Below are 25,586 nucleotides of genomic sequence, written 5' to 3' on the forward strand. Positions count from 1 at the left end.
GATTGCTGGGCATTTGATCTTGATGAATGAGGACATGGAAGTGGGGCAAGGATCCTAACCCTATAGGGGCTGAACATACATGTGTGTGATGTGGTGCAAAGAGTGTGACACTTTTGATCAAATATGGGAAACTTGGTCCAGCCTCTCTCCCCACAGGTCAAGGGTCAGAGAACTGGAAGATCCACAATTGTGATTACCAACATTTAACTTACAAAGCTTTGGGGAAAGCCAAAACCTGAAAATTTACCCATTAATCAAAGCTGAAATTATAGTGGAATCTAGGGTTCCCTTCATACCTATAATTTAAGCAAAGCTCATTTAAAGTGCACATTTAAATTCATAAAAAAATTCATTCAGTAGCACCTTAAAGACCAACTAAGTTTTTATTTTGGTATGAGCTTTCGTGTGCATGCACACTTCTTCAGTATCTGAAGAAGTGTGCATGCACACGAAAGCTCATACCAAAATAAAAACTTAGTTGGTCTTTAAGGTGCTACTGAAGGAATTTTTTTATTTTACTTTGACCCAGACCAACACGGCTACCTACCTGTAACCGTAATTTAAATTCATGTCATTCCAAAGGACATTTAGATCATGATTTCCAGATTTCAAGGAACCCCACCCTGTCCACTTTGGGCTATTTTGCATTTTGCTGATATCTGTTAGCACAACCTTATTCACATCACAGTCCAGACCCACAGCCTTTTCCTTAGGGAATGCCAGCAAGGCTGCAAAGTATAGGTGAGGGACTTGACATTACAATTTAGCATTCCCCAAGACTGCAAATCAAAGATTGTGGAATCCATTTATGAGTGGAACATGTCAGCTTTTAAGGGGAGATCATTTCCTTAATAGCATCAATGTGACTAAATAACCTGGTATCATCACACATTCCTGTCAAAAACAAAGAACGCTCAACTATGACCAGTGATGTTTTTGAGTGCTTCTGGTTTTCTCACTCTGGGGAGGAAGAGCAAAGGTTTTTGTCTCAGTTCCCAGTCAGGTTGAACCACTGTGAAACCTTTTACTGTTGTCTTCCCAAGCAAGACAGTAATATACTGCCTCATCTTCAGCCTGGGTGTTGGAGATGGTTAAATAGTAAGGGTTCGCAGAGGAAGAGGCAGTGAACCGATCTGGGATTCCTTCTCCCCTGCTGGTCCCACTGACCACCAAGCGAGGAGCCTGTCCAGGTTTCTGTTGATGCCACTGAAAGTAGTACCAGCTACCACCATTACTGCCAGTGCAGGAGAATTTAGCTGTTTGGCCGAGGGCCACAGATGAAGAAGCAGGTTGGGTCACTGTTGGTTGCGAAGTGACACCTTTACAAAACAAAGAGGGAATAAATCATGACATTGTTAAGTTACACAAATATCATAAAAGCATTATGTTCCTATGATGAGTACGTAGTGAAAAGAGATTTGATCTTGGCCTGTGTTCACTAAATCCTCCATACTTTTATTTATAAAAATATTCATATTCCTCTGTCTCATAAAAAAATATCACCATGGTTTACAATAATATAAAAACAAAAAACTCATAAAAGCTAAAAACAAGTTAAAAGCAAAAAGAAATTAAAATCAAGCATCTATAGACAATTGTGGGGGATTTACTTGAGGAGTAGCTGAGAAGTGCCAGGAAGAACAGAGGCCAGGCCATGGTGAGCTCTCTAAACGAGTCTGGCTTCCCTTCCGAAAGAGACCTAGATGGGATCCTCTTCATCCTCTCTGAAGTCCCCCAGAAATACCCAATGACTCCTTCATGCAAATTGGCTCTGTGCTGGTTGGTTCTGCAAGAACTTCTTTATCTACTTGTATTTGCATAGAGGAGCAGGCAGACAGATATACAGAGCTTTTCCCTTTCAAAATTCCAGAGAAGTTTGACCGGCATTGGCTAGAAAGTATTGGTTTAGGAGTTGACCAGGTGGTATTTAACGTGGCATCAGAAATTGAAAAGCTTGCCCAGGTTTCTGTTGATACCAGGCAAAGCTGCCCCAGCTTTAACTCAGAAGTGGGGGACATATTTCCGACAGAGGACTTCATCCCCACCTGGGCAATTTTCTAGGCTGGGTGGGGCAAAAAGTGTTCAGGGCAACCCCTGTAGATTGTTACTCTTGTACCATAGGATAGTTTCTGCACTCTCACCCCACTATCAAGTCCTCATTTCCAGGCAATCGAGGCATTTTCAGAGCTCAAAATCAGAATCTGGATGGCTGAAAACACTGGAGGAGACGGCAAAGTGGGGTTCAGGGTAAGGGGGTGGCTTGGAGAGAGGGGGTGGCTTAAGAAGGGAATGACCTAGGGAAATGGGGAGGCCAGGGAGGTTTTATTTGGGGCCCAACCAAGAGGTTCCTCAGCTCCACCCTAAGAGCAGCACTGAAAAGAGTGGTAGCCAAACCCAGAGAACTAACATCATAGCTGTCAACAGTCCTGTTTTAAGTGGGACATTCTGGGATCACTTCGGATTGCATTTAAGAATGTCTGTCTTTTGGTCCAGTGCTCTGACATGAGTCCTCACATCAGAGATCTGAACCAAAAAATGCTGACTCTGGTGTGAGTCAGCAAGGTGACGCCAGAACACCTTCTGGACTCTTCTGACTCGGGCCAGAGCTCCGGACCAGAAGATGCTCTGCCACGGACCTGCGAATGTCTCAGTAAGAAATGTATGTAACATTTGTTGAGGAATATATGTAAGGCTAAGGGACCCAGGTGGCGCTGTGGGTTAAACCACAGAGTCTAGGGCTTGCTGATCAGAAGGTCGGCTGTTCAAATCCCTGCAACGGGGTGAGCTCCCGTTGCTCGGTCCCAGCTCCTGCCTACCTAGCAGTTCGAAAGCACATCAAAGTGCAAGTAGATAAATAGGGACCGCTCCGGCGGGAAGGTAAACGGCGTTTCCGTGCGCTGCTCTGGTTCACCAGAAGCAGCTTGTCATGCTGGCCACATGACCCGGAAGCTGTCTGCGGACAAACGCCGGCTCCCTCGGCCTATAGAGTGAGATGAGCGCCGCAACCCCAGAGTCGGACACGACTGGACCTGATGGTCAGGGGCCCCTTTACCTTTACCTTTACAGTGGTACCTCTACTTGCGAATTTAATGCGTTCTGAATGCACATTTGTAAGTCGAAAAAAATTGTAAGTCGAATCCCATAGGAATGCATTGGGAGAAAAAATTCGTAAGTAGAAGCAACCCTATCTAAAAATTCGTAAGTAGAAAAAAATCCTATCTAAACCGCATCCAAGATGGCGGACGGAGCTCCATTCGTGAGTAGAAACATTCGTAAGTAGAGTTATTCGTAAGTAGAGGTACCACTGTATATGTAAGGCTATTCTTTCTCATCATTAATGCCAAACACTTTTTAAAAGGAAAGGCTTAGTGAATTTTCTCAAGGTGTGAATAGTTCCATTTTCCCACTTCCTGGCCTAGGCAGTGCTGATTTCGGAATAATACAAACAAGAAGCGCACACACACACACACACACACACACACACACACATATAAGTTTCTCCTGGAAACAATCATAGACTGCACTCTTCCTTCCATGGCTTTGCGGTATCGCAAAACTTTCCAAAGAATGAGGCAAAAGTGAATCGGTTGGGAGTGAGGTTGCATCGGCCTCTGTTGTGTGCACACTGACAGTTATGGTTTGATTTCTGTGCACAAATGAATAGGAACGGCAGCTGGAGAGGTAGAAAGCTGAGCAGAAGGGTCCTTCTGAGCTGCATCCTGCTTCGTTGGCTCTGCAGGTGCTCTCCATGGCAGTTCAATTCTATGAAATGTGGGGAAGGTGGTCCAACTTCTCCCCCTACAGACAGAAGCGGAAAATGTCAGGTTCTAAAGCATTTCTAAGTTGCGTGTGGAGACCCTTTAACCTGGCCTAGAAATAAATTCAGACATGACTCCAATTCTTGGTTTGGTTTTTGGCAGAATTTAGGCCACAACTTTATTGATTACAAATCAATGGGGCGGTTGCATAGGCTCGTTCGGCTAGCTTTCTGCAGCATTGCAGGCCGCGTTGACTCTGGGCAGCAACCATAAGTCAGCCTTGGGTGAACACCTGGGACAGAGGCAGGCGGGGGGGGGGGCTGCCACGCCTCCCCCAGATGAGCTCAGGGCACAATCCCACACGGGGAAGACCAACCATGAGTCCTTGGATTCCTTTTAAAGGAATACCCATCCCTTAGGAATGGCTAGGAATCCTGCCACCCCATCAACAAGAACCAGAGCCTATCTGCCAACCTTACAAGTTGTGACAATTTGCTACATGGCAGGCAAACCCAAATGGCACCAGCCAATCAGCCAAGTGGGGGAAATTCCTGCCGTGCCCCTGTCCCAAACACAGGCAACACACGACAGCATAGCAAGGTCAAGCGCAAGTCCTAAAATTAGGGAGAGGTTGGCGGGTGTTCCGATGCACTGAGACCTGAAAGAAAAGCTCAGGGCCACGTGCAGGGAATATATATTGGTGCCTCTGACCATTGATTGGCATGCCCATAGCCCAATTGCACCCCTGTTAGCGGGACCACCAATAGGGTGTTGTGGCCGCTCCAATTGTCCCACCCCAAAACCTAGGCCTGATTGCCGGATCCCACCACAACGCATGCCCCCTTGGTAGGGAGGACCCGATAAACCAGTTAAAAGCAATCGTGGTGGGACAGTGTTTTGGAACAGGAGGAAAGAAATATATAAACAGGTGAGGAAGGATTGTGGAAACAATACAGTAATTTGCTCTTCCTCCTCCAGACATGGGAATTCACAAACGTTTCCAAGGCTAGGTAAAAAAAGGTAAAGGTAAAGGACCCCTGACAGTTAAGTCAAATCGCGAACGACTCTGAGGTTGTGGCGCTCATCTCGCTTTACTGGCTGAGGGAGCCGACATTTGCCCGCAGACAGCTTTCGGGTCATGTGGATAGATGGCTAATTACAGTACATGGGAGTGAATTGGAATTGAATTTATATCAGGTACACTCAGAGAGATAGCTGTAAGTTTCATCTTGACGCATGAATAAGTACAAGGAAGCGGGACAAGGATCCTGACCCTATAGGGGCTGAACATACATGTGTGTGAATGTGATGCAAAGAGTGTGACACTTTTGATCAAATTTGGGAAACTTGGTCCAGCCTCTCCCCCCACAGGTCAGAGAACTGGAAGCTCAACAACTGTGATTACCAAACGTTGAACTTACAAAGTTTTGGGAAAAGCCAAAACCTGAAAGCTTACCCATTAATCCAAGCAGAAATTATAATGGAATCTAGGGTTTCCTTCATACCTATAATTTAAGCAGAGCTCATCTAAAGTGCGCATTTAAATTCATGTCATTCCAAAGGAACTTTAGATCATGATGTTTTCAAGGAACCCCACTCTGCCCACTTTGGGTCATTCTGCATTTTGCGGACGTCTGTTAGCACAACCTTATTCACAACACAGCCCACAGCCGCCTTTTCCTTAGGGAATGCCAGCAAGGCTGCACATGATTGGTGAGGGACATGACAGTACAATTTCGCTTTGCCCAAGACTGCAAATCAAAATTGTGGAGTCCATTTATGGGTGGAACATGTCAGCTGTTAAGGTGAGATCATGTCCTTAATAGCATCAATGTGAGTAAATAACCTGATAAAAGGTAAAGGGACCCCTGACTATTCAGTCCAGTCGTTACCGACTCTGGGGTTGCGGCGCTCATCTCGCATTATTGGCCAAGGGAGCTGGCGTACAGCTTCCAGGTCATGTGGCCACCATGACAAAGCCGCTTCTGGCGAACCAGAGCAGTGCACGGAAACGCCGTTTAGCTTCCCGCTGTAGTGGTCCCTATTTATCTACTTGCACATTGACGTGCTTTCGAACTGCTAGGTTGGCAGGAGCTGGGACCGAGCAATGGGAGCTCACCCCATCGCAGGGCAGGGATTCGAACCGCTGACCTTCAGATCGGCAAGCCCTGGGCTCTGTAGTTTAACCCACAGCACCACCCACGTCTGTGAATATATTATATTAATGAATATACTTAATTGTAAAGCAGAAAATTTAATAAAAATTACACACACACACACACACACACACACACATACACACACACACACACACACAGTATATAAAGAGTCTGCATCCTTCACATTCAGAATTCATCCAAACTAGGGGATGTACCCCAGCATGCTCTGCTCACTAACTCCTTGCTGTTCCCCCCCACATTAACCCTCAGAGCTTCCCCTTCCCATCCCATGCAACTACTGCCATGCATCTCCTGAAGTCCAGGAAAAGGGCACCAAACAATTCCCTTCTTTGCTTCTTCCTGTAGGTCCCAGTTCTTCTAGCAGACGTTGGTCTCTCAAATGTCAGCAGCACACTGTGTGATGCTAAAATTTGGCATCCCCCCCCCAACCTGCCTCTCGTGCTCTGTTCAACATCTTTGTTGTGGCGCCCCCTGTGGCAATGACGCCCAGTGCAGCTGAACCACTCTAAAACGCTCTCTGTTCTAGGACTCTCTTGGGTGACACAATTCTATTGAATTTGGGGAAAAACCAACATTCCCCCCTGCAGGCCAAAAGGGGCAAGAGCAGACATAGCCAACCCCCGAGCCAAGGAGATAAGTACCTATACAGTCATACCTCGGTTTTAGTACACCTCGGTTTGAGTATTTTCAGTTTAAGTACTCCGCGGACCCATCTGGAACGGATTAATCCACTTTCCATTACTTTCAATGGGAAAGTTCGCTGCAGGTTAAGTATGCTTCAGTTTAAGTACTCCACGGACCATCTGGAATGGATTAATCCACTTTCCATTACTTTCAATGGGAAAGTTCGCTTCAGATTAAGTACACTTCAGTTTAAGTACTCCGTGGACCGTCTGGAACAGATTAATCCACTTTCCATGACTTTCAATGGGAAAGTTTGCTTCAGGTTAAGTACGCTTCAGGTTAAGTACGGACTTCCAGAACCAATTATACTCATACGTCGGGTTAAGTATGCTTCAGGTTGAGTACTCCGCAGACCCGTCTGGAACGGATTAATCCACTTTCCATTACTTTCAATGGGAAAGTTTGCTTCAGGTTAAGTACAGACTTCCAGAACCAATTGTGTTTGTAAACAGAGGTACCACTGTACAACCCTTAGAAGACATCAGAAGGCAGCTCTGTACAGGGAAGTTTTTAGTGTTTTATTATGTTTTTATATACAGTGGTACCTCGGGTTACGAACTTAATTCGTTCCGGAGGTCTGTTCTTAACCCGAAACCGTTCTTAACCTGAGGCACGCTTTCGCTAATGGGGCCACCTGCTGGCGCGCGATTTCCGTTCTCATCCTGGGGCAAAGTTCACAGCCCGAGGTAACTACTTCTGGGCTAGCGGAGTTTGTAACCCAAAGCATTTGTAACCCAAAGCATTTGTAACCCAAAGCGTTTGTAACCCAAGGTACCACTGTATGTTGGAAGCCACCCAGAGTGGCTGGGCAACCTGGTGAGATGGGTGGGATATTTCTTGAGGTGGAGGGGGGGGAGAGAGAGAGAGCATGCCCAGTTAAATTTATATACCGTAACTCAAACTCACCTGAGCAGTAAGTGAGAAGGGGAAGGAGAAGAAGGGCCACGGCATGATGGGAGATTGTGAATTGTCAGCTTGCTCTGGCCTGGCATCCTCTCCTTCAGTCTTTAAAGGGGTCCAGGGCTTGTGATGCATCATAATATGCAAATATATGCACTGTTTGCTGATTGGCTGCAGGAACATCGGTAGACCTTCCCATTTCTGCCCCAGAGCATTGTGGTATTAGAAGTGTGAGGGCAAACCTGATTCTATTCATAGTGTTGTCTCCAAAACCAGCCCAACCTAGAGCAGACCCACTGAAATTAATAGGCATGACTAACTTGGGTCCTAAGGCGGCCTTCTCGGTAGCGGCACCCGCTCCCATCAAATGTCAAGGAAATAAACAATCTGACTTTTAGAAGACACCTGAAGGCAACCCTGTATCGGGAAATTTTAAATGTCTAATGTTTTACAATATTTTCTGTGCTATAAGCCGCCCAGAGTGGCTGGGGAGGCCCGGCTAGATGGGTGGGGTATAAACAGTGCTTTTTTCTGGGGGTATGCAGGGGTACGCATACCCCTAAACATTTTGTGAATCTTTGTAGTTTTTCCATTTACTGTATTTATTCTTCCCGATTTGAACTATAAAATGGTGATTCTCTCGAGTCAAAATGAGAGTACATTATTTTTAGGGGGGGAAGCACTGGGTATAAATATATTATTATTATTATTATTATTATTAGGACTATCATTAGCTGTAACCCAATGACCTTGATCAACACTTATGCACTTCACATGGTCTTCTTTTTATAGAGGGTGAGTCCTTTAAAAGAGGCCCCGTGGATACAGAGTACACATGTCCCATGGGGCCTCTTGAAAAGATTCACCCTGTATATGTGTGTGTATGCATATGAAAAAAAATCAGATACACATGAGTGTTTCTCCTGCCTATATTGCGTTTCTGTGCTCCTGTCACCCTTCAGACCTTCCTACTGCCTAATCCTAAGCAAATATGCATGGAATGCTACAGATCACCAGCAGTGGCTGCTTCTCAGAGACCGGTAGGGTAGAAGGCAGGGAGTTCAACAGTAGAGGGAGCCAGAGCCAGCATACTTGCCAAGTTCTTGTCGGAGAAATAAGGGACCGGACCGGAAGTAGCAGGCCGGAAGTAGCGCTGCCGCCATTTTGGAACTGGGCGGAGCATGCTCAGAAGCGACTTTTGATGCTGCTTTGCCCAGTTCCAAAATGGCCACCGCGCCAGAATAAACCGGGGAAAAACAAAAAAATCTGTTTTTTCAGCTCGGAACAGCTGGAAAAACGGGGGTTTCCCGGGGAATACGGGAGACTTGGCAGCTATGAGAGCCAGTGGCAGGCAGAGCCAACCGATTGATGATAGCCAGGAACACACACACACACACACACACACACACACACACACACACACACACACCGGACTGGTTATTGTAAGAAGGCAAGAGAGTAAAGGCTGGCTGAGAACAGATTGAGGTTGGTGGGAGAGGGGATCATTTGCCCAAATGGTCCAGACTCCACTGTATGACATTTCCAAACACCTATCTTCTTTTCTTTTAAAATGAAATATAGTTCATTTTGCAACAGGTTTATTGCTACTACGTGTTTCTGTTCAAAGAGATCACAAGCAGTTACAAGCACAAAATTCCCATTGAGATGATCCAATAATGTAAAGCCGCTTGGCATTTATGAATGGTCAAAACCGTCGGTGGCAAGAAGCATCTGAGTGGAAGGCAGCTTGATTTAAGACTTCTTGTATTCAATCCTTTCCACCCTCACATCGTCATCAATGAGCTGGTAAACATAAGTCACAACTACGGTGGACTGGATATCCATCAGTACAAAGGAAGGAGTGATGTCTCTGGAAGTCACAAAATAATTTGTGTTAGAAATGTTGCAGCAGCTCTCAAAAAAAAAATTACCAGCACCAGCTAATGGATGAGAATTAATGGAGGACATTGCAGGTTTTCTTCAAAGTACACTCTCAGTCTGAGCCAAGCAGGGAGGGAATAAGGCCCTAAAATTCTGCATTCAGATATTCGGTTGCAGAATTCTAGGGTTACAGAATTTTCTGTATGCAGAATATTTGTTTTATTTTATTTCATAAAAAAAATTATACGAAGCTTGATTGTAACAAAACAAAACCCTCAATGCGGTTTACAAAAAGATAAAACAATATAAATCAATTTAAAAAATCACAACCATACTTTGAAACATACAAAAATTAAAATGTTAAAACAGATTAAAATCACCTCAGCTTCTTAAACATCTGGGAAGGAATGTCTAAACAAGAAGGTTATAGGCAGGTTATAGAATACAGTCATACCTTGGAAGTCGAACGGAATCCATTCCGGAAGTCCATTTGACTTCCAAAACTTTCGGAAACCAAAGCACGGCTTCTGATTGGCTGTAGGAAGCTCCTGCAGCCAATCGGAAGCCACGGAAGCCCCATTGGATGCTTGGCTTCTGAAAACTGGAACACTCACTTCTGGGTTTTGATCATTTGGGAGTTGATTTGTTTGGGAGCCAAGGCGTTCAAGTTGCAAGATCCAGCTGTACAGGGATAACTTGGTTCCCGACTCAATCCATTCTGGAAATGTTCACAAAGCAAGGCGCAGATTCTGCTTGGCTGATTGGCCCCGGAAACAATGCCGACAGCCAAAACGGACGTTCGGCTTCCACAAAACATTCGCAAACCAGAATACTTACTTCTGGGTTTGTGGCATTTGGGAGCCAAGCTGTTCGGGAACCAGGGTACCACTGTACATTTCACAAATGCACATATTATGCATTCCCTCAAGGATAGAGCATCTGCTTTGCATGTAGAAGGTCTTGGTTCAATCCCTGGCATCTCCAGGTAAGACTGGGAGAGACACCTTGCAGGGCCAGCCCTACGTGCAGGCTGGGTGGCGCAGGGCACCACGGCGCCAGCCCGCCAGGAGGGTGCCGCGAGCTGCGCCCACCCGCTGGCCGGCCAGTCCGCCGCGCAGCTGCGCCCACGGCAACCGCGCTGTGCCTGCCTGCCCGCCCGCCCGCCGGCTGCACAGCAGCGCCTGTGGCAGCCGCGCTGTGCACGGCGCCCGCCCACCCACCGCACTGGGAAACGGGGCGGGAGGGCGCCGGAGGGATCCGGCGCACCAGGGCACCAGGGGCGCTTAAGACGGCCCTGACACCTTGCCTGCAACCCTGGAAAGTTGCTACCAGTCAGAGTAGGCAATACTGAGCTAGATGGATCAAAGGTCAGAACTCAGCTGAAAGATCAATCGTCTCACCTTTCCAAGGCATTGTAAGCTCCTGTGGCTGATCCTGGGTTGATGTATAACTTGTTTTCGTGCTCTAAAGCCCCGAATTTGTGTGTATGCCCTGAAATTAAGATGTCCACATCGAGCTGCCTGCGTAAAATGGCCAAGCTGTCCAGATCGCCCCAGGGAATAACTTGATGGCCATGGATCAAGCCAATTTTGTATGGCCCAACCAGGATTATTTTCTGCTGGGGGTAACTTGTTCCCTGAAGGAAGAAAAAGAAAAGGAGGAGGTGGTTAATTGTTAACCAATGCACAGGTCAGAATCAACAATACAAGGTCATTTTTAAATAAATACACACAGGTTCCTTCTAGTGTATTTATTTCTGAGCTAAATCCTGAGAAAAAGGCATATTGGGAAATAATTCATAATGAATTGGGAGGAAATGCTTAAAAGTACTTTTAAAAAAAACCAGAGTCCTTTCTGTTGGGGATAATTCAGACGGAAATTCCCAGGTGTCAGAAAAGGTTATTTATGTATATTCTTCTTCTTTGGCGATCTCTCATAGCTGATTAATATTGTCTTCCATAAACACGATTTTAACAATGAGTCCGTAGGTGACTGTGGAGGCCAATTCTGGATCCACACGTCCTTCCACATTGGGGACATTGGGAGTTGATCTTGGTGTGGATTTGCCAAGTGTGCCTTCCTCTTAGCACGTTTCTCCCTTGTGTCCTGAGTTCGAGTGTCTTCAAAGCCCATGACACCTTTGGCTGTTCTCCAACTGGAGCACTCACAGGCCAGTGTTTCGCCACTACTGCGGCCCGTGTTTTGTTAGCCCCAAAATGGAAAACAAGCAAAGTCCCAACTAAAGAAGAATGGCAACTTAAAGTGATGGAATATGTGCAGCTTGAGGACCTAACATACAGAATAAGAGAACATATGTTTAAAGAAGAGTGGAAAACAGTTATTGAATATATGGGTGGAAATTGTGTATATTTTGAAAACATGGGCAGCATTAAGATAAATTCAAGAGTGTAAATAAGTTTTGATGGGTGTAATAATGGAATACGGAATGGTTTGGTTTTTGTAAAATATGCAGGGATTTATGATATGCAAATTGTACTATGGAAAGAGAAGGGAAGTCATTGATATTAAGGTTGCTTAAATGAATACAGTGGTGCCTCGCAAGACGAATTTAATTCATTCCATGAGTCAATTCGTTTTGCGAAAAATTCGTCTTGCGAATTGCGGTTTTCCATAGGAATGCATTGAAATTTCTTTTCTTGCCCATAGGAACACATTAATTAAATTTCAATGCATTCCTATGGGAAACTGCGATTCGCAAGATGAATTTTTCGCAAAACGAATTTGTCTTGCGAGTCATCATCAGATCACAAGACGCATTCATCTTGCGAAAAATTCGCCTTGCAGGGCATTCGTCTTGCGAGGTACCACTGTATTCTAAAATGTAAATTTTAGAAATATAATATTTAAATTTAATATATTTAAATTTAATATAATTTTTAGAAAAAAGTAAAGAAAAAGGCATCATCTTGCATCTCCAACCAGAGAAATTGTTGTCCTGTTTAGGGAGGCTTTTAATGTTTAATAAATTATTGTATTTTATTTTTCTGTTGGAAGCCTCCCAGAGTGGCTGGGGAAACCCAGCCAGATGGGCGGGGTATAAATAATAAATAATTTACTAGGATTGGGGAAGATTCATACGTACATTGTACCAAGAATGGGGGGAGTGGTATGGCTGCCCACACAGGTACATGGAGGAAGCAGTCTCTCCTCCCACCCCCAGGTATAATTCTCCAGGAGGGGGCTGCACATTATTATATAGGCCACACCATGTATTTAAACAGTCATGCCTTCCCCCAAAGAATTCTGGGAGATTTTGTTTGTTCGGGGTGCTGCGAGTTTTAGGAGACTCCCCTATTCCCCTTGCAATTCCCAAAGTGGTTTTTCCCATGCAACTCTGAAAATTGTAGTTCGGGCGAAGGAGGGGCTCCTTACAACTCTTGCCACCCTGAAACTACAGCTCCCAGGATTATTTGGGGGAAGCCTTAACTGTTTAAAGGGGTATCACAGTGCTTTAAATGTATAGTGGAAATGTGACTTGGGGGCAGCTCCCCATTTACATCTTCCCAGACTGGTAAAGGTAAAGGAATCCCTGACCATTAGGTCCAGTCGTGACCGACTCTGGGGTTGCGGCGCTCATCTCGCTTTACTGGCCGAGGGAGCCAGCGTACAGCTTCCAGGTCATGTGGCCAGCATGACAAAGCTGCTTCTGGCGAACCAGAGCAGCACACGGAAACGCCATTTACCTTCCCGCTGTAGCGGTTCCTATTTATCTACTTGCACTTTGACATGCTTTCGAACTGCTAGGTTGGCAGGAGCAACGGGAGTTCACCCCATTGCGGGGATTCAAACCGCCGACCTTCTGATCGGCAAGCCCTAGGCTCTGTGGTTTAACCCACAGCGCCACCCGTGTCCCTTCCCAGACTGGTAGCAGGTTAGAAAGTTTTGAAACTGTGCCCCACCTCATCGAAGTCTCCTCTGACCACATGGACGTCCCCGGCCAATGTCCGTAGATAATCGTAGGTCTCCTTGGTACAGAGATTCCCCGTGCAGAGGATATGCTGGATCTTCCCAGGAACCAGGAGTTTCCGGAACTTGGCTGGGAGGCCGATGCATCGGTGCGGGATATGAAGGTCTCCAATCACCAACACCAACTGGTGTTTTTTTCAAAGCCCGGCGAGGGAAGAGTAGAAGCAACAACAGCAACAAAAAAGTTAGACTTTAGGCTTGTTCACACGAGAACCTAGGTACAAGTAGTCTCCACAGTGCTGAGGACAGTCATTGTAAGATTCTGATAACCTCAAGAGTGCGCTTGCTTTCCTCTTCCCTCCTCATTCCCACTTCCTCATGTATCTATCTCACATGATATGGCTCTTACGAGAGTGGCTCTGGGAGCCTTTTTTGGATGAAGAGCAGGTAAAGGGGCTTTAGTAAACAAATGGAAAAGGAAATTTATCATAAACTTCAAGATGGGGAAAAGTCTAGGTTCTCGCCACCCCACCCTGTGACTTTTAATGCAGGGACTATGTAGCATTTCACAACACCACCCTCCACCCTAACCTTTCACAGAGATAGTGATCTGGTCCTAGTACTTCTAATTTACAAACTATTTATTGGAACAGCTGGAGCAAAAATGGCAAAATCTGGGACATTGTTCCATCAATGCTTTATCTTTCTAATCGCCCCAGTTCTGCAAACACGTATGCACCTACCAGGAAAGACTTGCCAAAATCTTGTGAGTTTATCACATGACAATGAAAGGAATGTGTGCAATCTTAACTGAGTCTACTCAACTATGTACTCAAGAAAGACTCTCTTAACTGGGATCCTATGCGTGTTCTTGCACAGAGGCACGTCTCAGTCGGCTCCATGAGAGTTGTCTCTCCAACGAGTGAGCTTAGGATTGCAGCCTAATGCTCTGCATTTCAGAGGCCTGTGGCTTATTAGTTGCAGATATTAGCAGCGCCCTTCAAGGGACCCAGAAATTCATAGAGAGTCTCTCCCTTTCCCTGTATACCTGGCAGCCTCTAGGGCAGGGGAAGGGAACCTTTTGCCGCTCAAAAGACACATGCCTGGCTTGGCGGCAACCCTGAAGGAGCTGCAAAAGAGGTTTAAACTTTGCAGCATTGCTCCACTAACCTCAACCTATCATCCCCTGCCTGTCTTTTGTTACACTGGTACCTCGGGTTACAGACGCTTCAGGTTAAAGACACTTCAGGTTACAGACTCCGCTAACCCAGAAATGGTACCTCAGGTTAAGAACTTTGCTTCGGGATAAGAACAGAAATCGAGTGCCGGCGGCACGGCAGATGTGGGAGGCCCCATTAGCTAAAGTGGTACCTCAGGTTAAGAACAGTTTCAGGTTAAGAACAGACCTCCAGAACGAATTAAGTTTTTAACCTGAGGTACCACTGTATAAGAATTCTAAGGTCTCAAATACAGTCGTACCTTGTAAAATAAAAAAATTCCTTCAGTAGCACCTTAAAGACCAACTAAGTTTTTATTTTGGTATGAGCTTTCGTGTGCATGCACACTTCTTCAGATACCAAGTGTGCATGCACACGAAAGCTCATACCAAAATAAAAACTTAGTTGGTCTTTAAGGTGCTACTGAAGGAATTTTTTTATTTTACTTCGACCCAGACCAACATGGCTACCTACCTGTAACCAGTCGTACCTTGGTTTAAGTACACTTCGGTTTGAGTACTTTCAGTTTAAGTACTCTGCGGACCCGTTTAGAACGGATTAATCCACTTTCCATTACTTTCAATGGGAAAGTTCGCTTCAGGTTAAGTACGCTTCAGGTTAAGTACGGACTTCCAGAACCAATTACACTCATACTTCGGGTTAAGTACGCTTCAGGCTGAGTACTCCGCAGACCCGTCTGGAACAGATTAATCCACTTTCCATTACTTTCAATGGGAAAGTTCGCTTCAGGTTAAGTACAGACTTCCGGAACCAATTGTGTACTTAAACCGAGGTACCACTGTATAGAATAAATGTTCATAAATGTACAAGGCAAACATACATACATAAGTAAGTATATAAACCACATGTCTGAAATAGTACAGGAGAGCAATCCTGAAGCCATTTTGACTCTCCCAAATTGACCTCAAATATTTCTCTGCAAGGAGGAAGAAAATGGGAAAAGCTTTCCTATTGTCTTTGGACTGGAGGGGCTTACACCTCCTTTTTTGAATACACCCTGGCAAGTATCTGTTAAGCTGAGCAAACTATCAATATCTGTAAGAGATTCAGGAACTAAAGTATTTACCATCTCAGAGGAATGGCCAGGCTACCCAGAAAATGCAATCAAGCAAGGCATTATCAGGTATCCTGGCAGACAGGAGAGAAGCAACACTCTCAACTTTCTGCTGGAGACCACCTCCTTTTGTGATGTATGTATAATGTGTTGGGAGGTGGTCTTGGGCTACAGGATGGGCAACTTCAAAATCTTTATAGGGGCTTGCGCACCATTGTTTGGGGTTCTCCCTCCTGCATGTGGTGGGTGGGGGCCCTGTTGCAACAGTTTATTTTCCTTAATCAGGCTTAGTGGCCGCTTTGCTTTCAAGATACTCCAGTTGGCCTCTGCTTTCTCTCCAACAGATAGACATCTCCTGAGGGACTCTATATGGGGGGGTGCCACCTTTCCCCTCAGTCTCGGTATTGCCCTTGTACAACACTGCAGGGTGGAAGATGGGGACTAAACAAGAATTAGTTGGCTCTTCCTGTCATTGGCTCTGGCGCCCCCTACTGTTGGCCTCCAATGGGTGAGTGTGGCAGAAGCGGGTGTGGCCAAACACACCCCACTCTCCATACAGGCAAACCAAAGGCATGGTTGCCGTTCAAGGACACACCCCAGACATATAATCCCTAGAGGAGATCTACATGTTATTGGACTCCAGCACTCATCAGTCCCAGCTCGCATGCCCAATGGTCTGGTGGGATCTGGAGGAAAACATCACTGATCTACAATGGTACCTCTGGTTATGAGCTTAATTCGTTCCGGAGGTCCGTTCTTAACCTGAAACCATTCTTAACCTGCGGTACCACTTTAGCTAACGGGGCCTCCCGCTGCCGCCATGCCGCCAGCACATGATTTCTGTCCTCATCCTGGGGCAAAGTTCTTAACCCAAGATACTACTTCTGGGTGAGCGGAGTCTGTAACCCAAAGTGTTTGTAACCTGAGGCACCACTGTATGGTATTGATCCAGAAACTGTGCATATGTATTCCTTGCCTCTTTGCAAGTAGGTAGTGGAGCAGGAAGAGAAAACGGAGGCAGTAAGTTCTGTAGCCAGCTGGGACTCAGGTATTATCTGAGAATAATAACACATGTTACAACCTGGAATTCCTTCTCCATAATCTAAGCCTTCTCTTGCTTGACATTAGAGCCTGTTTTGAATGCAACACAGGAGGAAGAGGAAACAAGTCTCTGGGCATGTGCACACAACCCTATAGCTACAGCCCGCTTGCAACTGCAGCCCATCATTTGGAAGTGAGGCTTCCAGATCAAGAAGTCCGCTTTCCGTAGACCCTTAAGCATGAGTTTAAATGAGCTGTGTTAGCTGTGGGCAGATGGTGTTTTTTTTTCTGAGGGAGAGACACTCTCTCTGCACTCAAAGGTATCGTTGCTTCATACCATTAAGGAGAGCTAAACTTTGGCACTGGAAAAAAAGCATTCCCAGCCAGAGCCCCAAAAGCTCTGGCCTCAGAATAAGAGCTCTCCCTAGAATCCTGGTACAGCTGTGAAGACCAAAACCACCCTTCCCTCCTTAAGGAAAAAGGCCACCCCCACCCCCCGAATCAGCAGCATCCCTCCAACCCTATGCAAAAGTCTCCCTTAGTCCCTGCCCGTTGCTCACCATCTTGTAAGACTTCTACCTCCTTCCTGGTGTTCCAGCAGACAGCAAAGCAAACACACTGAATCACAAATGAAAGCTGTCCACAGCAGCTGCCAAATTAGTAGGTTTGCGGAGCTCCTGACACATGTGCAATGCAAGCCCTGAAGCTACTGCCCTTGCCCTTACTGCCCTTTTGCATCCATCTCCCTTTTTTAAAAACACTTCCGAGTTGGGGGTCCTGGTCCTGCAGGTTATTTAGTACAGGGCTTCATTTAAAGGAGCAGCCCAGTTTTGCTGGGATCCAGAACCTGCTTTCAATATTAAAGTGGGTGTGGGGAACATTTGGCCCTTTGGATATCGCTGAACTACAACTCCCATCAGCCCCAGCAAGCACAGGCAATGCCAGGGATGATGGGAGTTGTAGTTCAGCAACATCCACAGGATCACAGATTCCCCACACCCACTTTAATATTTAAAGGAGATTCTGCAATTCTGCATCCCAACAATTTCTGGGTCTTCCAAAAAAAAAAAAAGTTCCACAATGTTTCCTTTTTGAAATATGGCAACCCTAGATAGATATTACTCCCACTTTGCAGTGGGAACAGACAAATCTGTCCGTCCCACTTTCTCATTTTTCCATTCAATTCTCTACATTTCCACATTGTTCTGAATTTTTTTAAGTCCTTATGAAAATTCATCCGTGAATTTCTCTTTGTTTGCACTTTCCCCTAATATGCAGATTTTTATTTTATTTTTTGCAAAACAATTTCCCCTCACACAATGCAATGTTAATGTTGTGTTCACGAATATATGCCATTTTAAAAATGCACACTTTACCCTAGAAAATGCGCTTTCTTGCAGTTATGCTCAGCTGGAGCATAACTGCATTGTGAAATTCAGGGAGCAGCAAATTTCAAAGGAAGGCCGTGTTGCGGTTTATGTGCTGTTTTGGGGAAGAGCAAATTGGGTAGGTCTGCCCTTAAGCGTGAGCTGAATTCAATTGCTCTCCCATTCCTGCTTGGAACATGGACGACAGAAGACGAGAATGAACCTACAAACGGATGACCTGTAATCTCCGTTCATGCATCAAACCTAGTGGAAGCTGCTCCATGGGACCCGCTGAGGCACTGTTCCACCAGCCTCAGCCTCCATTCCTACTTCCACCCAGTCCGGGGGGTGGCATTGGTACTGACTGTTAGCTTTGCTATAAGAATTCTAAGGCCTCATATATAAAAATCATATGTTCATAAATTTACTAGGCAAACACATACATAAATATATAAACCACATGTCTGAAATAGTACAGGAGAGCAATCCTGAAGCCATTTGGACTCTCCCAATGACCTCAGATATTCCTCTGCAGTAAGGGAGGCAAATTGTCTTTCCGCTTACAAATCCTGTCTTAAGGGCGTATTTGTGTATGAATAGGGTGAGCCTATGACCTGGATTCAGGAACTAAAGTATTAACCGTCTCTTTATATAGATATATATATTATCCTTTATTTATTTGTATTTTGTATTTGTAAAACTAATAAAAATGATTTAAAGAAGAAGTGCCCTGAGACTGTGTTTTTCTGATTTGGTGGCAACATTACATGATTGGATCAGGCCCGTGGCTCATCTAGCCCAGTGTTCTCCCAGGGACTTGCCAGAGGCTCGTGGGAATAGTGCTTTCCCCATTTTGAATTCCCAGTAACTGGTTATTCGGCAACTGTACTAAATTGTATGCCTTAGAACAGTGGTTCCCAACAGGTGGTCCGGGGACCCCCAGGGGTCCGCGAGCTATGCCAGAGGGGTCCGCAAGATGCTATTAGAATAAAAAATATATTAAATATATTTCGTATGATAACAGATTTTTTGTTTTGGCCGCTTCCTGCATGAGCAGAGTCTAGCGCAAAACTAGAATTAGATGAGGCAGTAGTTCTGCTGTATGCCGTTAGGTGGCGCTTTACAAACACTACTGTTTTGCAAAGAGGCAGCACACGCATTCTACTAACACTCACCTCCCCAAGATGCTTTGCGCACGTCGGCTTCATTTGTGCACTACTGCGCAGGTACCCTGTCTTCTCCATTCCCCTCCCTCCTCCCTGGACTGTTATAAAAAGACTCTTAATTTGGCTCTCACTTTTTAATTCTAGGATTAGGAATTAATGGGGGTCCTTGTCACAATAGCGGCTCGATGAGGGGTCCCTGAGAAAATTTTGTTGGGAACCCCTGCCTTAGAACCTTTCTGTGTAAAGCAGAAGCTGAAAGATGCTTTCAATGTAGCCTCTCTTTTTTTCTTAAGCAAATAGGTATGGGGCAACATTGCCACCTACTGGCTACATGATGCCACTGCCACTACATTTATTATTGTTGTTGTTGTTGTTGTTGTTGTTGTTGTTGTTATTATTACTCATATTAATATATTTTTATTCATATTTTTTTATTTATACCTGCCCATCTGGCTGGGTTTCCCCAGCCACTCTTGATGGCTTGCAGCATATATAAAACATACAAAAACATCAAACATTAAAACCTTCCCGATATTTATTTATTCCTATTTATTTATTTTTATTTTTATTATTTACCTGCCTACTTACTTACTTATTCATTTAACTATTTATTACTACCCCTTCAACATTTCTACAGCCATCAGAGGCTCAAGAAAAGTCACACATTTGCCTGTAGAGTAGATTTTTTGGTATTTGGTTATGGAGAAACCACAAGGCGGGGGCCTGAAAAAGTTCAAGATGCACTATGTTAAAAGGGAAACCGCACCATACCTGCACAGGATATTGTGCTGCAGATGTTCAGAATAAATACGCAGGTGCAGAAGGGGTTACCCAAGGGATTTCAGAACCGAGAGTGCAGTGAAATGTAGATGGAGCACCTAGCTAGCCATGCACCGGGGGGGGGGGGGCATGCATGTGAGTCACCAGCTATGATGTTGGTGATGAGAAGTTCTAATTCTGTGCCATGATTTTGAAGTGGCCACCTGATGGGGAGTCAGTGCGCCAAGGATCAAAATATGGCATTGGGCAATGCAAAAACAGCAGTGCAGAAGCCTTTGGTGGGTTTTGTTTTTGTTTTTTTGCAGCTGGGGAGCAGTTCCAGCACCTCTCTGGTGGCCACCATTATGGGCTGGCACTGCCCCTGCTTGCTTCTTGCCATTACGTACATCTGAGAAGCCCAAAATGAACATTTCAAGTCAAAACAAAAGCTGGCCAGTGTGTGCATGTCTACACTTTTATTTATATCTATGACTCCACCTAGCTCCTAGCCACTCCTAGCCACGATTGGTCAAGCTTATGGGGCAGGGACATTTCCTTTTCTTCATTCCATCACCCATATAGCAACAATGGCATAACACCCCCCCCCAAAAAAAAAAACATTTCTCCACATATTATTGGGTTGCCGCAGACACTCTGGGCAGCTTGAAACATATATAAAAACATTTTTAAAAACTTTCCCTATACAACAGGGGGTGGCCAACTCCCAAGAGATTGCGATCTACTCACAGAATTAAAAACTGAGAGTGATCTACCGCCTTTTGGGGGGTTCAGGTCAAAGTTGTTGAGCTTGTTTTACGAAGGAGGAAAGCCCCGTTTTTTGTGAGTTAAAGACAAAGCTGTTGAGCTTTTTTTTTTTAGGAAGGAAGAGGAACAGCCAGCCACCAACAGATCAGTATACTCCGTCTTCCATTCTGCACATCGTGGAGGGTGGGCCAAGGGGGTGGGACAGGATTCTAACTTAACACCAGAAAGGGACCCAGCGATCGACCGCGATCTACCAAAACCTCCCAGGGATCTAACAGTAGACCACGATAGACCTGTTGGGACATCCCTGCTATACAAGATTGCCTTCAGATGGCTTGGGGGTCGGGTAATAACTCCACACCCTCCAACATTGGCATAGGAAGGGGTGGGTGGTGTGTGCAGACCGCCCCGGGTGTCATCACCGGGGGGGGGGGGTGACAAAATGGCAAAAATAAGAGTTTTTAAAATAAAATCCAAAAAAAATCACGAAACAAATTGGGTAGGTCTGCCCTTAAGCATGAGCTGAATTCAGTTGCTCTCCCGTTCCTGCTTGGAACATGAGTGACAGAAGACAAGAATGAACCTACAGCTGTAATCTCAGTTCGTGGATCACACCTAGTGGAAGCTGCTCCATGGGGCCCGCTTTTTAGTTCAGTCAACAAACGCAACAAAACGTGGCTGGCACTGGGCGCCACACAGCAGGGGCCGACACTTACCACGGGGCCTGCAGTGTGCCCGAGCCACACGTCTCTCCTGGGAGTGACGCGGTGGCTTGGGCGCCTGCAGGCTCCACACTGCCTGAAATGGCGGTGTGGGGCTTACGTCTGCCCACTGCCACTCCCTCAGCTGCCCTTTGCACAGTGCGCCCTGCCCTGGCTCATTTCACACCCAGGTGCAGGGTGTGTGCACCACCCTGGGCACCCAAGTGGCCTAGCTATGCCGTTGGCCTCCAAAATTTCTCCAATAAAAATAAGGGCATACTTAGGAAAAGTGGGACATTCCGGGATCAAATCAGAAACCGGCACGGCTTCTCTAAATCAGGGATGCCCCTGGAAAATAGGGACCCTTGGAGGTTCTGCAGTGGGCTTTAAGCTTTCCAGCCAGGCCTCTAACCTCCCTGCTTTAGACCACCCTGGTTTAGAGCATCCTCTGCAAAAGAAAAGCTGGGAGGGAGTTGCAATTTTCCTGTAGCCTCTTCCACGTCTCAAGCATGCTCAGGATATTCAGGAAGATGAATTCTGAGTCAAAGTTGTCTGTTAAAGTTTTTTCTTTCTACCCTGTCCTTTTAAACTGTTCAATTTCTTGGAACTGAAATAACACATCTTTTTCTTTAAAAGTAACCATTTTTATTTATAACAAAAATGGGAATGCACAGATACATAGTTGCAGTTGTCCTATAGCAACATATTTCCAGAACGTAGCAATAAGAGGAAGCGAAAGAAGAACGAGAGAAACTATTTTTTTTATTTCCTCTTGAATCATATTCTTTTAAGAAATACACCAAGAAAAAACAGATATGTATTTTTCTACATTTCTCTAGATATATATACACATCAATAGGTATATCCAATAGGTAAAGATACATAGGTATGTATATCTAGGTATATATACACACAGGCACAAGCATAGTTGCAATTGTCCTATAGCAACATATTTCCAGAACGTAGCAATAAGAGGAAGCGAAAGAAGGAGAGAAGCTTTTTTTATTTCCTCTTGAATCATATTCTTTTAAGAAATACACCAAGAAAAAATGGATATGCATTTTTCTACATTTCTCTAGATATATAGATGAATATACACATCGATAGACATCTATTAAGATACATAGGAAGGTATATATCTAGCTATATATACACACAGACACAAGCAAACCCACCCACCCCAACGTGTGTGTGTGTGTGTGTGTGTGTGTGTGTGTGTGTGTGTGTGTGTGTGGTCCAGGCAATTTCTGCTCCATAATTCATTTTTAAAATTCAGTATTTCCATAACTGTAGCTGTCACACAGGTTATTCTTTCATTATTTTTTTGCCACATGCACTTATAGGAAATTTCCCAACTTTTACTATAAATTTTATCCATATCCCAGCAGCAGCTGCTAAAAGACAAGTGCCCGTCTATGCATCATCAGGTACAATCAGATCCAAGCAAAAACACAAAGCTTTTTGTAAGCTGGGGGGAGGACACACCTTTAAAACATTTCCTATTTCTGCAATTGTAAGTCAGCAAGCCTTAATCGAAAGTGCAAAATCCGTTCTCAGGAAGTTCTTCTCCCGCTTCTGTGTACGGTTGTATCGCGAATGTGGCCGGCTGTTCAGTGGTGTCGTACGACAAGCAATAATACGCAGCCTCATCTTCTGCTTGAAGGTTGGAGATGGTTAAGGTGGCAGAATTGGATGACTCGTCAAAGGAACCGGAGAATCGCTCTGGGATTCCAGAGGATCTGCTGCTGAAGCCAAATATCAGTGGCTTGGGGGAGCTGCCAGGCTTCTGCTGATACCAGGAGACAGCGAAGCTCGCAACGTTTCCACTGCTCCTGGTGCAGGAGATGTTGATGGTTTCTCCAGGGGATGCTGATAACAGCAGTGGCTGAGTCAGCACGAACTGGGCGAAAGCCCCTGAAAGAAAGCATAGGCACCATGCAGATTTTCACTTCAAGCTAAGACAAAGGGGTAGAAAGCCAAGGGGAAAGAATAAGGCCCTTGATCAGGGATTCCCAAACTTGGGTCTCCAGCTATTTTTGGACTACAGTTCCCATCATCCCTGGGTCCTGCAAGCTAGGGGTGGTGGGAGTTGTAGTCCAAAAACAGCTGGAGACTCAGGTGTGGGAAACACTGGTCTAGATCAGGCATCCCCAAACTTCAGCCTTCCAGATGTTTTTGACTACAATTCCCATCATCCCTGACTACTGGGCCTCTTAGCTAGGGATCATGGGAATTGTAGGCCAAAATATCTGGAGGGCCACAGTTTGGGGGTGCCTGGTCTAGATAATGGATGGGGAGCCTTGTGGCCCTCTAGATGTTGCTGGACTCTCATCAGTATGGTCAGTGGTCAGAAATGATGGGCCAGGCACTCTAGGACCTAGAGCAGGGATTGGGAACTGGTGGCCATCCAGAAGCTGCTGGACTACAACTCCCATCATCCCTTGTTATTGACCATGCTGGCTGGGGCTTAGGGGAGCTGGAGTCCAGCAACATTTGGAGTGCCACTGGCCCCCCACCACTGCTCTAGGACCCAGCCCAGTGTTTCCCAAACTTGGGTCTCCAGATGTTTCTGGACTACAACCCCCATCACCCCTAGCTAGCAAGAGCAGACAGGGGTGGTGGGAATTCTAGTCCAAAAGTAGCTGGAGACCCAAGTTTGGGAAACACTGGCCTAGGGGAAGAGCCTGCTCCCTGGGAGATAGAAAGGATATATACAGAAAAAGATTACATTAGGAAATCAGTTTCCTTTACCTGTGCAGCGAGTGAAGAGGATCAGAAGGATAGGAGCCCAGGCCATGATTGGGAAATGGGGAGGAAACTGGCTTCTTGAGATAAAGGCTTCTCTGAAAACAAAGTTCTCCTCTTCGCTCTTAAGGCAGCAAAGAGCAAAATTCAAATACATGCAAATACACTTCCTATTCTTCGACTGTTGCTTAAGCATCATTGCTTACTTGTGGGCTTAAACCAAGAACTTTCCTGATTTCATCTCAGGCAGAAATATTCACAACTTTGGGTTCTTCTAATTGCTCGTTGGTTTCTAACGAAACATTTTAAAGCATGGAGTGATGGGGACAAAGACAAAAACATTTATAAAAGCATGCTACCCTCTTGCAAAGGATGGTGTAGTAGAGCAACATTTTTTATTATTATATTAATAATAAAACACTCTTCAAAAGCAGTGCAGAACACCCATCAAATCACTAGTCATTCAGGAAGGCATTAGACAGCTGCAAAGCCTTGTCCTCAGATTGCCTGCTGGTGCCCTGCGAGACAGCAAGAGGTTTTTGTCTCAGTTCCCCATAGAGATGGATCACAGTGGAGCATGCTTGGCCTGCTGTCCCATGTACTGCAGTAATAATTGGCCTCGTCTTCGGCTTGAACTCCTGTGATCACTAGATTCCAGAGGTTCTTGGAGGAATCAGGGGAGACGCTGAATCTCTCTGGGACCCCAGAGCCCCTGCCCTGGTCACTACTGGTGTGATACTGATAGAGAAATCGTGGGGCACCCGTTTTCTGCTGATACCATCGCACCCTCTCAATGCTGATTTTCAAATCACTGCTCACAGCACACGGGAGTTTCACTGTCGATCCCGGGGATACAGACATTGAGGCTGGTTGAGTCACGACAATAACCTGAGACTCTGAACCTGCAAGAAAATAATAGGGAATGTTACCGACCACTTCAGATGGACTCATTGGTCACTTTTATTTCCGCCTTTCTTTTCTTAAATTCAGATCTCCACATTTCCACAGCAATTTCATATTTAAGAAAAGATATGGTGAAAACAATTAGCTGTTGGTTTTTATATATGGAAAAAAATCTTTGCAAAAATTCAATTCACCACCATTTTCATTTCTCTCAATATGAACATTTTTGTATGTGGTTTTGCCTAATATGGACAAATACATGATGCATTTTTCCCATGTTATTTTTGTCAATATTTTGATATACAGTTCTCCCAAACACATGCAGCTTGGTACATGTGTTCTTTGGCTGCGGAACTGCATTGCACAAATCAGAGAAGCGTGCCTTTCAAAGGATAGCTACCTATTGGTTTGAGAAGTGTCTGTTAGGCAGTTCATCAATATAAAATGAGCAAAACTGAATTCCCCTCCTTTTCCTACCTGACCACCTGGGTGAGAACTGATACAACTCTTCTTTGTC

The 25,586-nt window shown here is 45.2% G+C and overlaps 2 protein-coding genes across 2 annotated transcripts in view; both read right to left on the reverse strand.

Annotated features, from left to right (window-relative positions):
• Positions 1-25,586, reverse strand: part of LOC118075809 (immunoglobulin lambda-1 light chain-like) — a 380,578-nt gene that overhangs the window by 289,796 nt on the left and 65,196 nt on the right. The gene's annotated exons all lie outside the window — the stretch shown is intronic.
• LOC118079147 (vacuolar protein sorting-associated protein 29-like) lies at positions 9,104-17,372 on the reverse strand. The gene is made up of 4 exons (XM_035103175.3): positions 17,224-17,372; positions 13,324-13,515; positions 10,804-11,039; positions 9,104-9,392 (listed from the first exon to the last, which is right to left on the reverse strand). Exons 1-4 carry the CDS (start codon positions 17,224-17,226, stop codon positions 9,275-9,277), a joined length of 549 nt encoding a protein of 182 aa, XP_034959066.1. The 5' UTR covers positions 17,227-17,372; the 3' UTR covers positions 9,104-9,274.

This window comes from Zootoca vivipara, chromosome 16, assembly GCF_965207765.1.
Source record: "Zootoca vivipara chromosome 16, rZooViv2.hap1.1, whole genome shotgun sequence".
NCBI lineage: Eukaryota > Metazoa > Chordata > Lepidosauria > Squamata > Lacertidae > Zootoca > Zootoca vivipara.